This window comes from Mus caroli, chromosome 11, assembly GCF_900094665.2.
Source record: "Mus caroli chromosome 11, CAROLI_EIJ_v1.1, whole genome shotgun sequence".
Lineage (NCBI taxonomy): Eukaryota > Metazoa > Chordata > Mammalia > Rodentia > Muridae > Mus > Mus caroli.
This window is the reverse complement of record NC_034580.1, coordinates 52126355-52140953: the sequence shown is the minus strand read 5'-3', so window position 1 is coordinate 52140953 and position 14599 is coordinate 52126355. Positions and strand designations below refer to the sequence as shown.

At 45.1% G+C, this 14599-nt stretch overlaps 1 protein-coding gene across 2 annotated transcripts in view; it reads right to left on the bottom strand.

Annotated features, from left to right (window-relative positions):
- Positions 1–14599, bottom strand: part of Gria1 (glutamate ionotropic receptor AMPA type subunit 1) — a 321785-nt gene that overhangs the window by 41386 nt on the left and 265800 nt on the right. For both annotated transcript variants that reach the window (XM_021178392.2, XM_021178393.2), the window contains exon 12: positions 5570–5768. In XM_021178392.2, coding sequence (XP_021034051.1) covers positions 5570–5768 — 199 coding nt within the window. The remainder of the gene's footprint in view (positions 1–5569; positions 5769–14599) is intronic.

Sequence of the window (14599 nt, the reverse complement as noted above, 5' to 3'; positions counted from 1 at the left end):
CAACATTATGAACTAACCAGTACCCCAGAGCTCTTGACTCTAGCTGCATATGTATCAAAAGATGGCCTAGTCGGCCATCACTGGAAAGAGAGGTCCATTGGACTTGCAAACTTTATATGCCCCAGTACAGGGGAACGCCAGGGCCAAAAAGTGGGAGTGGGGGGGTATATTGGGGACTTTTTGGATAGTATTGGAAATGTAAATGAGGAAAATACCTAATAAAAATATAAAAAAAAGAAAAGTTTTCCTAGTGTAGCAGGGTCTGGAATCCCAGTGCTTGGTAGGCAAAGGCAGGAGAGTTTCTGAGGCTTGCTAGCAACTCAATTCTTGTTAGTCACAGAGCTCCAGGTTTGGTGAGAGACTCTGTCTCAAAAAGTAAGGTGGAAAAATGATTGAGGAAGACACCCGATTTTGAATGCTGTCTCTATGTGCATATGTGTGTACTTGTTCATGTACTTACATTCAAGTGCACACACATACCACACACACACACACACACACACACACACACACACACACACACACACACACGTTCCAAATTTGATGAACCTGTTTCTTTATCTATGAAAACAGCTCTGTTTTTTCTTTTTTCCTTGGGGCTTTGACTGGATTGTTTAATCCATTTGATACAGTATGAAAGATGGCTACTTCTTTCTTTTCCCAAAGACCAGAACAAATCCCAAGTCAGCTCCAGGACAGTCCTCCTTAATCTCAAGTGAACACTTATGCCCTCAACCTATAAAAATGTAGACCGCCCCTGCAATAAACCTAGAGCTTTTTGATCTACCAGGGTCCCAAGGGTTCTGATTTATGAGGCCCACCATTTGTCAGTGAGATTGATTTCCCTGTAGGTCACAATTTCAGGGTCACTCAGTGTATAGGCTGGTTACTCTATGGAAACTGATAGTCATCGCTTCTTGGACACTGGGCTCAACCTGTAGAAGCTACTGAGGCAGGAAGGTATCTTCTCTGTGGCTCCTTCTCAGACTCTAACTGAGGCTCTTACCAGGGTGCATGGTCCAGGATCCCAGACCAGCCCTCACATCTTACAATCTCACACGATTTTTTTTTAAAGGGAGTCTTTTTGCCAAGAGCATTTTAGGGGTATTGGAATCTGGCTTGTGATGGTCCTTTTCTCTTTGTGTGTGTGTTTTGAGGAAGAGAGTATAGGTACCCATCTGTCTCTATCTTCTAGAGCCTAGGGGTCAATATCTATGCCTTTCTCTATTGCTCTCTACCTTATCTTTTGAGACAGACTCTCTTTGAATCTGGAACTCACCACCTGGCTAGACTGGCTGCCTAGAAGGCTCCAGGGATCTTTCCATCTTGACCTTCCAGGCATTGGGGATAAAAACAACATTTTTTTTTAAACATGGTGCTGGGATCTGATCCCATCTTCATGCTTGTGCAGAGTACCTAATGCCCTGGTCTTTATCTCCAGTCCCAAAGCTTTGGAAATGGACCAGTGCTAGCTGCATAGAAAGGTCTTAAAATAAGGAAAAGACAGTTACTAAAAAAAAAAAAAAATACAACCTGCATATAAGTAGATCACATCTAATTAATATAGGACCATTATTATATATGCAACAATGTTTTTGGGATGTATATAGCATTAGGTTTTTTTTCTTGATGTCAGGAATATCAACTGTGAATAGCATCTTAATACACAACTGTCATGCTAGTTAACTGATCTATAAGATACTTAGGTCCCAGAAAAATTCTAAGTTTTGAGTCAAAATTACTGAAAATAGTTGCTTAGAATTTTAAGGAGGCATTCAGCATGAATTTAATTTGTGGTGATCCCTCATTAGACAAGCCATTTCACTTGTTCACAGAGAGATCTGGAGAAGACATCGGAGCTACTCTTAGTTTTAAGTCTAACTCTTGGTTTGTTCTCTAGAACACTTCTCTTTGGGCCTCTGCTTGCTCCTTTTATTTCTTGGTAACTTTAAAACATCTTGGTGGCTTGAAATGTCTGCTTCTGACATGAATCGACATTATCATTGTGTGAGAGAGGAGAGAAGAGAGGAAAGGGAGGGGCAATATCCACCCCAGATCCTAGATCACAGCATGTCCAGGGGCCTCAATACTCTTTTACAGGACACAAGGAAATACATCTATTCAGTCAGGACTGGATGATCTTGCAGGCACAAAACCAACAACACACTCAGCAGGACCTTTGTAAGATGCAATTTGACCTGACAGGATGGCACAGTAGGGAACAGCCTGTGGACAGGCAGAGCAGAGCAACCCTGGGGCAGCAGTATGCAGAGAATCACTGCATCTTCTCAGCCATAGCCCCAAAGCCAAGGCAGTGCTCACAGGTGCTCAGGGACCACCAGGACAATTAAATCTCCAGGAACTTAGGTGGAGTACGAACAGCAGAGAAGCCTGGGGATATGCCAGGGTTTCTGTTGTTTTGGACTCTGTCCTGCACAGTCCCTATCGCCTTTCACACGTCTTAATTAAACTGTTCATAGAGAATTAAATTCTCCCACGACTCTGGATGGTGCTGTCATGAGGACTGGGAACTGGGTTCTTCTGAGATCGGGTGAGGAATTTCATGCTTTGCTTTGCTTTCCCCCTTTTGCTGCCCAGTGAGAGTGGAAGGTGACGTCTCCCTACCCACCAAAGTCTTGGTCAGTCACAGACATGCCAGGACTCCTGGGACATCTCCTAGCAGTGTCCTTTTGTAGGTAAAGAAACTGGGGTAGGTGATATAGCAAGGGGAACTGTGCCATGGCGTCCTGCATGGGAGAAACCCCCTAACTCCTGGTGGCACATCTGTGTTTTTTTCCTCTCTACCAACTAGCTTCCTCCATTATATCTTGCCAGCTACAGGAGCTTGGGCAAGTGACATAACCTTTCTGAGATTCACTGTTTCTCTTTGAACAGTGGTGTTAACAGTTCCCATGGACAGTGTTGCCATGGAGACAACACACAATCATAGGTAAATGCTAGCCTAGTGCCTTGCAGGAAGAGAGTGCTTAGGTTGTGGGATTCCAATGAATATTTGTGTCTTTTTTGTTTTCAAGGTTACTTGAGTGCTGGAATGCTCAGTGCATGGCTTGCTTGGCACTTTATTGACAACAATCAGAGACTTTGACAAAGGGCCCTTCGAGACCTCTGCTCCTCCACCAGTTTTATCTGCCCTCAACACAAAGGCCTGATCATGTCCACTGGTCTTCATGTGTTCTCCCTGGTCTGATACTATTTAACTCTTCTCCGATATTCTTCTCCAATAGATCATCTTATTCATCAGGGGAACAGTGTCTGCTGTGAGACAGCCAGAGGAGGAGTTGGACACAAAGAAGCCCCTTTTGTAAGCAGTTAGGGTTACAGATTCAAGGAAATCAAATTGTCTATATGAACTGGCAGTGAGCTCAGAGAGCAGAGAAGCTGCACAGTACACTCAGTGAGTGATTGCAGGGTCCGAAATCCCAAAGCTCTGACTCAAGCCAGCTCATCACCAGCCCATGTTCTTTTTACCTCCATGTTCTTCCTCCTTGGAACTTGGCTGGGCCCCATCCCCCATGTTTCCTGGATCCTGAGCATGGTTACTGGATCCGCCAACAGATGAGATTTCCCTAGGTATATTCAAATTAACGGAACACATTCATCCCAGCTGGATGACTTAATTTGTATACAGCCTTACTTCAAGGGTAGGAAAGCCTCCAACCTGGAGTGCTGCTTAGCAACTCATGCAGGGAACTGTTGCTCTACCTTCCAACAAACCTCACTTGCTTTCTCTTCTTAATCCTGTCATTCATTGTGGTCATGAGGCAATGAACTCAGAAACACTGGCTAGGGGTGACTTTGGTGGCCATTGTGAATGGAAAGAAGCAGTCTGCAGAAGGCTGAAAGACTGACTAGACCAACTGCGATGTAGAGATGTCGAAACACTGCAGGTTGAAAGCCTAATTACAAGTGATTTCAGTCTAGATTTAGCTTATTGAGTAGCCAATCTTTGTCCCTCTTTTGTGTTAGACCCAACATCCTGTCACTAAGGTACAAAGCTGGACCTAACAACAGATACATTCCCTTTAGAGTGTATTAACAGAGGAACTCTAATTTTCCATAAACCAGAGGACTAAGATTGTCATCACATGACATGCAGGGATTATGATTGAAATTTTTCTGCTTTGCAGTAACTGTCTCCTTAATGTTTCCACCATTGCCTTTGAAAAGTGCCCTGACTTAAGAATTTCTTAGTTCTATTACCACAAAAACTTCCATGTTAGAACATAATGTTTGGGGGTGATCAGGGAGTGACTCACATTTGGCTCCAGAATTAACTATCTCTTATTCTTTTACAGGGAAGGGCTGTGTTTTTGTGTTGACACTGTCAAGTTTCTGAACCTAATACATGAAGTCCAGGAAGACTCCTTTGCTCTCAGAGAAGCCATAATAAGAGGGAAAGCTATAAGTACCAGGATTGAGCCTCGTCCACATATTTCCTAAGCCATTCCTTACTAAATGACAGACTGTGGAGAGGGGATGGATTGTGTTTCCTGTCTTTTGCAGCACAGACTAGTATATGCTAGGGATCTGAATCAGCCCTAAATGTAGAATTCCATTTTCCAGGGGTCTTTAGACAGCTGAGAAATGTTCCAAATATTAGATTTTTGTCTAGGGGCTGACCAAGCAATGGCCCCTAAAGGAACCGTTTCCTCATTCACACCTGCTGTGAGGGAAAGGGCAAGCCCCCCACCCAAACCTGCCCGAGACTGTGGCCCTTTAAGAGTCCCCAGGTGTCTGCTCCAGGAGAGTAGCGAGCACCCTAATTTTCATTTCTCCAAACGAGCTTATAGGTGCAGGCTACCAGATTCCAAGACATCAGGAGGCTACAGGTAGCACATTCTCTACCTGTAAGACAGAGATACACCTTTCCCACATGACCCCTACTCTCCACCTCCTCCCAGGTCCTCCCTCCCTTTTCCTTAGCTTCTTCCCACCGTTCCTCTTCCTCCACAATGTACTACCTCATCTAAGTTATGCATTAACAAGATTTCTTCCTCCTTCCCTTAAAACTCAAGACAACCTGCCTTGCCACTTGGGAATCAGAGGCAGCCTGACTACAAGGAGTATGGGCCATTTGTGTGTCACCTATCTGGCACAAGACCTCCCCTTTCTGAGTTCTATAAGAACTTATAGGTCAAAAATTCTGCCTCAGGGACCTAAACTCTCCTCAGATCTTCCACCATGCTGTCTGTCTATGGCATTAATAGTTCTAATAATCTTTCACCCAAAAGGACAGTACACCTCAGTAGTCCTTTTGTGCCCCTGCCCCCAACCCAAGAGCTTTCACTGAGTTTCTCCGATTTGCATGAAGATAGGCAGTTATCTTGCTCCTTGCAATCTCACTATCTTATCTCATCTTATCTTATCTCATCCTATCTATCTATCTATCTATCTATTTATTTTGTGGTGGTTAGGAAGGAATGCAGAGTTTCCTGAGTACTTCTACCATGGAGCCACTCCCACCCGGCCCCCACACTCTTTAATGAAAAGGGAAGTGTAATGGAGTGATTCCCTTCTGAGGAGGCCTTGGGATCAGGGATGCCCTCACCCTGAAGAACTCCTTAGTGGATCCTGCTTCCAATGTCCCATAAGCAATTTCCGTCTGCTTTGCCAGGTCCTCTGCACTCTCGATGGGAGACACCATCCTTTCCACAGTCAGGAAGGCAGCCAGGTTGGCTGTGTATGAGGAGATGATAATCAAAGTGAAGAACCACCAGACACCGCCGACAATGCGTCCAGACAGGGACCTGCAGGCCAAAGGAGAGTCGGGTCAGGGGAGAAGCAGGGAGCCAGCAGAGTTCTGCCAGCAGAGATGTCAAACATGATTGCACCCTGTACTCTATGAGGAGGAAGTGAGAATTCAAACATTAGGGAGATGCCATGCTTCCTTCCTTGTTAGGATAAGGAACTGTGGGGTTTCTGCCCCTTGGAGGATAATGTGCACAGGCAATTGTCACACTCGCTTTACATGGACAGACATGTCAGCAATAACATAGATGTGTCAGCACTTGTCCACAAGCATCTTAGATATGTGTAAACACCCTTCAAATGTAGTCACACCTACATGGAATATTGGTACAAATGCAGCCATATAAATGCAACTACACACACACACACACACACACACACACACACACACACTTGATGGACCTAGAAATAATAAACAGTAGCCATCTCTTTTTCTCATTATTGTCAAAGATCGTGCCATAGAAGGAGAGAGAAGGAAGACTGTATTGGGTATACACATAGAATGAGAGTAACTTTACTGTCGTCACTGTGGGGAAAGTCACTGCAGCAGAAATGGATTTAAAAAAAAAAAGAGGTTAAGCTGAGTGTGAAGGTGCACACCTGTGGTCCTAGCTTTCTGGAAGTAGAGGGGATCGGAAGTTTGCTGTCATCTTGGCCACACATTGAGTTTAAAGCCATTGGGCTATAGGAGATCTCTTTTCAACAAACAAACACCACACACTAACACATGCACACATCAAAAAGGAAAGAAAGGGGCTAATACATGAGACCCTTTCATGTGCCCCAAATAATGAAGAGAAAGATGACGAGCAAGAGAGCCACAGTGGCTTCTCATTCTCCTGGGCTTCTCAATGACTCCATAGGGCAGTGTGGACTCTCCTCAGGGTGACTTGGAACCCTTCAGGCAGGACCAAGAACACTCTCAGGGACACACTTGTATCCTATCAGACAATTGAATCTCATGCTGGAAAAAGGAAACACTGGGACCTTAGTGCCAGCCAGAGGAGGAGAAACTTGTATCCCAGAAGAGATTCCCCAGAGTTCTAACAATGTGAAACGGATTGGGGCTAAGGCTGTGATGGATGGGGTCCACATTTTGACCAGGTCTTCTGAACTGGCAGGCTTCTGATTGGCTTGTCCAAAGTTGTACATACAGAGATGGAGCTCCACAGGCTTGGCCCAGCCCAGAGTCCACTCTCTTGCCTGGGCTCTTCTACTTCATCCCTCTGTTGCTTACTCTTTCTATTGTTGCCAAGGCAGCTTAAGGGAGGAAGGTTTGCTTGTACTCACACAGAAGGTACATTCATCGCGGAGGGAGGGGCACAGGGATTTAGGTAAAACGAAATACCATGTTCAGACTCAGCAGAGGAGCCTTAGGGGAATTACTGCAGCTCTTTGTCCCTATTCCCCATGTGATCACATTGGATGCACTTCCTCTGTCTGCTTTTTACATTTATTTGTTTGTCTAATTGCCATATTGAGGATGAGTGGGGAAAGCCTGGCTTGTTAAGGCTGCCAGAGCCCAGATCTGACTCTAGCCACTGTGTATGACTCTTAGGGAGTATGATGGTTAATACTGGTTGTCAACTTGGCAGGATCTAAGGGAGACAGGCATCCAGTAGCGTCTATGAGGGAATTTCTAGACTGGGTTAAGTGGGAAAACCTATCCTGAATGTGAGTAGGGTCTTTGACTTAATGAATTAGAGAAGGTGAGTTGAGCGCCAGCTTTCATCTCTGCCTCCTGACTGTGGATGTGATCTGAGCAGCTGCCTCACATTCCCACCCCACCATCTCTGTGCCTTTCCCTCCGTGATGAACTGTACCTTCTGTGTGAGCACAAGCAAACTTTCCTCCCTTAAGCTGCCTTGGCACAGTAGGGAGAGTAAGCAACAGAGGGATGAAATAGAAGAGTCCAGGCAGGAGAGTGGATTCTGGGCTGGGCAAAGTGTGTGGAATCCCATCTTCTCTTACTGTATGCACAACTTTGGACAAGCCAACCAGTGTCTTTGTAAGCTACATGGTCATAACATGTTAGGGATGTGGCTTATCTGGAGGGCATTCTTCAGAAGCTAAAACGTCAGCAGTAGAATAGCAGATAGTCTAGTGCAGCACACAGTGGCATTTTGGAGGGTATGTGGACAGTTATGGGGAGCACTGCCCAGACTAGAGGTCAGGGGTGTTAGAACCTATGCCGGGGCCCTTCCAGAAAACCTGTTCTGAGGCTGAGCAGTGTGAAAATTTATTAGCAGCCATTGTCTTTTGATCCAGGAGCTTCAGCTCCAAATCATCTCTGATAAAGAGATGGATCTAGACTGCTCCTTCCTTTAAAAGCATGTCCTGTCGTCCCTGTGAGGCAGGAGACAGAAGGGATACTTCCTGGGTCCCTTCATTCAGACAAGCTTAAGAGGTCACGGGGCGTGACTATTTCCCTTTTCTTTGATTTCAAACAGCAATTTTAAAAAAGGTCTGGGGAAGAGAGCTGTGAGGTGCTGGCTCTAAGAGTCTGACTCTGAATTGTGGGGAAACAATGTCTATCTTGCCTCATTTCTGACCTGAGCCCTCTACAAAGAGATGCTCAGAGCCAGGTGATGGACTCTGTCCAAACTTGCTGGTTCTACTGATGAAATAGCTGCATCCAAGATGTGAGTCTCTATGGGTAGTGGCAGCGATCATCAAATGAAAGCCAGTCCTCTGGAAGAGGTATAGTGAGTAATTCTAACTGTCCCAGCTGCTGGCCACTGCTGTAGCTCTCCAGTTGGGAGTGGCCCAGGGGTAGGATCTGGGGTTTAGTTAACGGCTCCAAGGACAGCCCAAGTCTCTGCAGGCAGTGCATGGGTCTATCACCTGCAGGGCTCTCATTCACAGAAGAGTGTCACTTCCCATTAGAGTAGATTACCCAAGTGTGGCATAACCACAGTTTGTAAAGCAATGGGTGAATATTAATAGATCCACTCACTCACTCATTCATTGTATGGTTTAGTCTTTGAATTAGCTTGCTTTTCTGTTGTGATAAACACCATGACTCAAAGCAACTTGGGGAGGAAATGTTTGCCACCATATCAGCTTCTTATATGAGTTCTGGAGATCAACTTTAAGCAATTATGCTTGGTTGACAAGCCCTTTACCAACTGAGCTATTTCTCCAGCCTTATATAGATTATAGCTCCATATAGATCTTTTAAAACTAAAAACAGGTTCATGATCCTCCCTGACCCTATTTAAAACTAGTCATGGTTAGAAAATAAAATCTAAATATTTTTACCAAGGCTTGTGAGACACTTCCTGGCTGACCCAATTCTAATAGCTTCTGTTGGCACATCCCCCATCATGATGTGTCCCAGCCTCCATGGGCTTTGTAGTTTTGAAATCTTTATGTTATTTTTGTTGTTAGAGGTGGAGTTATGTTTATGTGGCTATCTTCTTTTTGGTTTGTTAAAAGAAGGTTATTTTCTTGCTATTTCTAGGGAGTAGTTTCCCTCCTTGTGTTGGAGTTTTTCATTTATTATCCTTTGAAGGGCTAGTTTTGTGGAAAGATAATGTGTAAATTTGTTTTTTGTCATATAATACCTTGGTTTCTCCATCTATGGTAATGGAGAGTTTTGCTGGGTATAGTAGCCTGGGCTGGCATTTGTGTTCTCTTAGGGTCTGTATGACATCTGCTCAGGATCTTTTAGCTTTCACAATCTCTAGTGAGAAGTCTGGTGTAATTCTGATAGGTCTGCCTTTATATGTTATTTGACATTTTCCCCTTACTGCTTTTAATATTCTTCCTTTGTTTTGTGCATTTGGTGTTTTGATTATTATGTGACAGGAGGAATTTCTTTTCTGGTCCAATCTATTTGGAGTTCTGTAGACTTCTTGTATGTCCTTCAATAGAGGAATGGATACAGAAAATATGGTACATTTACACAATGGACTACTACTCAGCTATTAAAAACGATGAATTCATGAAGTTCTTAGGCAAATGGATGGAACTAGAAAATATCATCCTGAGTGAGGTAACCCAATCACAGAAGAACACACATGGTATGCACTCACTGATAAGTGGATATTAGCCCAAAAGCTCAGGATACCCAAGATACAATTCACAGACCACATGAAGCTCAAGAAGAAAGAAGACCACAGTGTGGATACTTCAGTCCTTCTTAGAAGGGGGATCAAAATACCCATTGGAGGAGATACAGAGACAAAGTTTGGAGCAGAAACTTAAGGAAAGGCACTCCAGAGACTGTCCCACCTGGGATCCATCCTATATACAGTTACCAAACCCAGATACTTTTGTGGATGCCAAGTGCTTGCTGACAGGAGCCTGATATAGCTGTCTCCTGAGAGGCTCTGCCATTGCCTGACAAATATAGAAGTGGAGGCTCACAGCCATTCATTGGACTGAGCACTGGGTCCTGGAATGGAGGAGCTAGAGAAAGGATACAAGGAGCTGAAGGGGTTTGCAGCTCCATAGGAGGAACAACAATATGAACCAACCATTATTCCCAGAGTTCCCAGGGACTAAACCACCAACCAAAGAGTACACAAGGAGGGACTCAAGACTTCAGCTGCATATGTAGCAGAGGATGGCCTTGTGGGGCATCAATGAGAGGAGAGGCCCTTGGCCCTGTGAAGGCTCAATGCCCCAGTGTAGTGGAATGCTAGGACAGGGAAGTGGGAGTGGGTGGGTTAGTGAGCAGGGGGAGGGGGAATTGGATGGGGAGAGTTTTGGAGGGGAAAGGAGGAAAGGGGATTTGAAATGTAAATAAAGAAAATATCTAATAAAAAATAAGAAAAAAAATCTCCCTACTGTTGTGGTTTGATTGAGAATGGGCCTCATAGACTCATATATTTGATGCTTGGGTCACCAGTTAGTTAGAAGAATTTAGGAATGTTGAGGACGTATGCCTTTGGTGAAGTAGGTGTGTTACTGGTAGTGAGGTTTGAGGTTTCAAAAGCCTGCACACCCTCCCTCCCCCCACACACTCACTTTATCCCTTCTCTCTCTTTCTCCTTCCTGCCTGTGGCTCAAGGGTCAATCTTTCTCCTGCTCCTAAACCATGCCTTGCCACCTGCTGCCATGCTCCCTGCCATGATGGTCATGGGCTCTAACCATCTGCAACCCTGACCTCCATATTGAATGCTTTCTTTTATAAGTTGCCTTGTATATGATGTCTATTCCCAGTCTCTAAGACACCCACCTCAGGGCATTTGCACCTGGCCCTCGACCAGGGACTTCCTTGAAATTGTCCCAAGCCTGCCTCTGTAAACCTTTCTCTTGGGGTTTCTACTCTAACATCACCCACATTTACACATGCCCCCAGAAGAAGTGTCGTTCTGCCTCTTGCTTCTCTCTCCTTGCTTTTTGTTGCTGTGCTTATTAAGGTTGAAGTGACACCTCTATAGTCACATAGGTTTTCTGACTCTGTGGCCATCTGTCTCCCTGTAGTGGTCTGTAAAGATCTTATCCATGTCACTTCTTGCTCTGTCCTCACCATGCAGCTTAGTGCCTGGCGAAGAGCCTTTAATGGACAGATGAAAGATAACACGTTTTCTTAAGACTATACAAAGACGTTTCCCTTCAAGGGAACTGACTAATAGAAGAGTCAGGACCTATGCACAGAGACTCCTTTGGTAGCTCCATTATGGTAGAGTGTACAAGGGTCATTTATCACGTGCTAAAAAGACATGGAGTGGGGAAGATCATAGCTTACTAGGAAAAATCTTGAAAGGCAGCATGGTCTCACCTGACTGGGCCAGGGAGACAGACAGCTTGTCTTAGCTAGATTCCTATTGTTGTAATAAAACATCTTGACCAAAAGCAATGTGGGGAAGAAAGGGTTTATTTTATTTTATACTTCCTGATCACAGTCCAGCATCCAGAAAAGTTGGGCAGGAGCTGGAGACAGGAGTTGATGCAGAAGCCACGGAGGGGAAATACTGCTTACAGGATGGCTCTTCGTGGCTTGCTTTGCCTGCATTCCTAAGTAAATGAGAACCACCAGCTCGGAGGTGGCCCTACCCATAGTGATCTGTGTCCTCCCACATCAGTCATCCATCAAGAGACCAGGCTGTGGGGCTTGTCTACGGGCCAGCCTGGTGGGGACATTTTCTCAGTTGCGCTTCCCTCTTCCAAAATGATTCTAGCTTGTGATGGAGTTGACATTTAAAACTAGCCAGCACACTGGCTGTGAGCATTCAGCATTGGAGAGGCATTTCCTGAAGTGGGAACAACCCTTGAAGGCAGGGAAGGAATGTGAACAAGTGGCCATTGGGGCCCCACAAACCACAGTAAGCACTCCGCACCATGCCTAACAGGGGGGGGGGGGGAGGCACGGGAGGAGCCTGCAAAGAGCAATTGTTTCTATTTCTTCAATCCCTATCCTCTGCATGGCAAAATTGCTGCACCAGAAACTTGAGGTTGAGAAAGACGAAATACTTGAAGTTACAAAGCCAGTGATTAAGCTCACGGGGGTCTGGGAGGACCCAAGATCTGACTGACATCAGGGCGTGACTCTACCTGTGTTGAAGTTGGACTCTGCCGAGCCCTCCCACCCCCCTCATCTTCTCAAGGCTGACCATAGGCCCTGCCTATCCCTCACCCCACAGTTCCTAGAAGAGAGTATTTGGCGTCACACTGCTGTAAAAACAAGGCTTCTTCCATATCTAATCTGGGCTTTATATACATAGGAGGATTTCTTTTATAGCTGCTGCTGGGCATCCCATAATAACATAGCATATGGTTTTTCTGCATGTTGAGTGGCTGCCCCAAGCTCCTGATACTGCTGAGTCACTAGCTGATTAGCAGAGTCTAGGTGGGCTCTGAGGGCCTGGGACCTTCCCTCAGTTGGCCAGGTGTGAGCCTGTTTCTCATCAATGGCCCAAATGCCTGGCATTTGAAGTCTTTGAGGTTGAGGACATATTTAAATACAGTGTACTGTGGACTTTTTAAAAATAGTCCCTAACTCATGTGCAAACAGGAGGCAAATGAACAAGGCACATTTCTGCTTTAATTAACATGTGGTTATCTTCAGCACAGGACGCGTATTAGCAGTAGCTATTTCACTTAAAATAATCGATTGAAGGCATCCCATTTGTCAGGTACCATTTTACCACAGCCGGTTCCCTGCACACTCAGCCCCTCCCTCTCACTTCTCCCCTGCTGAGCCAGCAGAAAAACCACCCTGGCAGGGCCAGGGTTCCTTTCTAAGCTCACCAGGAATCCTATTCATGCCTTCAAAGGGACACTCAGCCTGTCTGAGCTAGTTAAGTGGGAGTTTGGAAGCTGTGAGGACTACCTGCTGTCCTGCCCTGTAGGAAATTCTGAGCAAGTCATTTTATATTTCTGAACCTTGTTTTAACTTTTGGTGAGATGGGGGTCATAGTGGAAGCTCCTAAAGGGGTTGTAAGGATGAGCTGCAGGCCAGAGGCAGACCTGGGCCAGAGTAGACACCTCGAAGTGTGTATTGCTAGTACTCAAAATGAAAGATGGCATGGCATGGAAGCAAGCTTAGCAAAGGATGGCAAGTGAACTGTGAAAGGCATTTATTGATTAATTTTTGTCTTTTTTTTAAAGACAGGGTCTCAGGTATCCTCTTACGCACTTTGTAGACCAAACTAGCTTGAACTCTCCAGCTTTTTTGCTGGGGTCCTTCCGATATGCCGTGCTCTCCTGTGTGTGCCACCACATCATACAAAGCTGATTATAAAGATGAGAATAGAATATAGCCTCATTTAAAAGACCAACTTTCCAAGGAATTGTGGTGGGTGCCTGTAGTTCCAACTACTTGGGAGGCTGAGGCAGGAGGACTGTTGGAGTCCACAAGTTCTAGGCTGTAGTGTTCTGTTCAGCTTGACATCAATACCATGGCCTCCCAGAAGGTGGGTACCACCAGGTTTCCTAAGGAGGGGGTAAGCTAGCTCAGGTCTGAAATAGAGTAGGCCATAACTCCTGTGTTGATCAGCAGTAGGATTGATCCCATAAATAGTAACTGTATTCCACCTTGGGCAACACAGTGATACTCATGTCTAAAAATTAAGCACAATGAAAGTCTAAGTTAGGTACCATCTCAGTAGTTACAAAAAGGGTATAGATTTCATACATGTGCCTGGGTCAGGATCTTTTTTAAAAAATAATTAAATTTTCAAAAAACTATGATTGTTTGTGTATATGTCAGTGCATGCAGGTGCCTGAAGAGGTCAGAAGAGGGAATCAGAACCCTGGGAGCTGGAGTTTCAAGCTGGTGTGAATTGCCCAGTGTAATCGAAAGGAACTGATCTTAAGGCCTCTGCCAGAGCCACAGATACTCTTAAGGGCTGAGCCATTTCTCCAGCCCCAAGTGAGCTTGTGACAAGTCTGTAAAACCTAGAAAACCAAACACAGTGGTCAAAAGTCTGGAGTGTTGGATCATAAGATCTGGGTTCAGATACCAGCTTCCTTCTTTTTAGCTGTGGGAGCCCAAGAAGCTAACCTTACCTCTTGGATCCTCAAGCCTCCATCTGTTGTAAGAACATGAATGGTTTGGGTCAACCATTCAATAATGGATTTTTTAAAATTCACTAACTTGGTGGATGATGGAGAATCTGGCAGGGTGGATGAAAACTAGTGAACAAAAGGCTCCCCAAGTTGGTAATATGAGGGATGACAGATCATGTTAGTTAGTGTTAACTGCCACCTTGACACAATCTAGATTCATCTTGGAAAGGGATCACAGTGAGGGATTGTTTAGATTAGGGTAGGTGCTAGCCATCCAAGGGAAGAATTTCCTTAACTGAGTGAATTGATATGCCAAGACCTGCCCACTGTGGGTGGCACCATTGCCTAGGCAGGGGCATTGTGGAGGTAT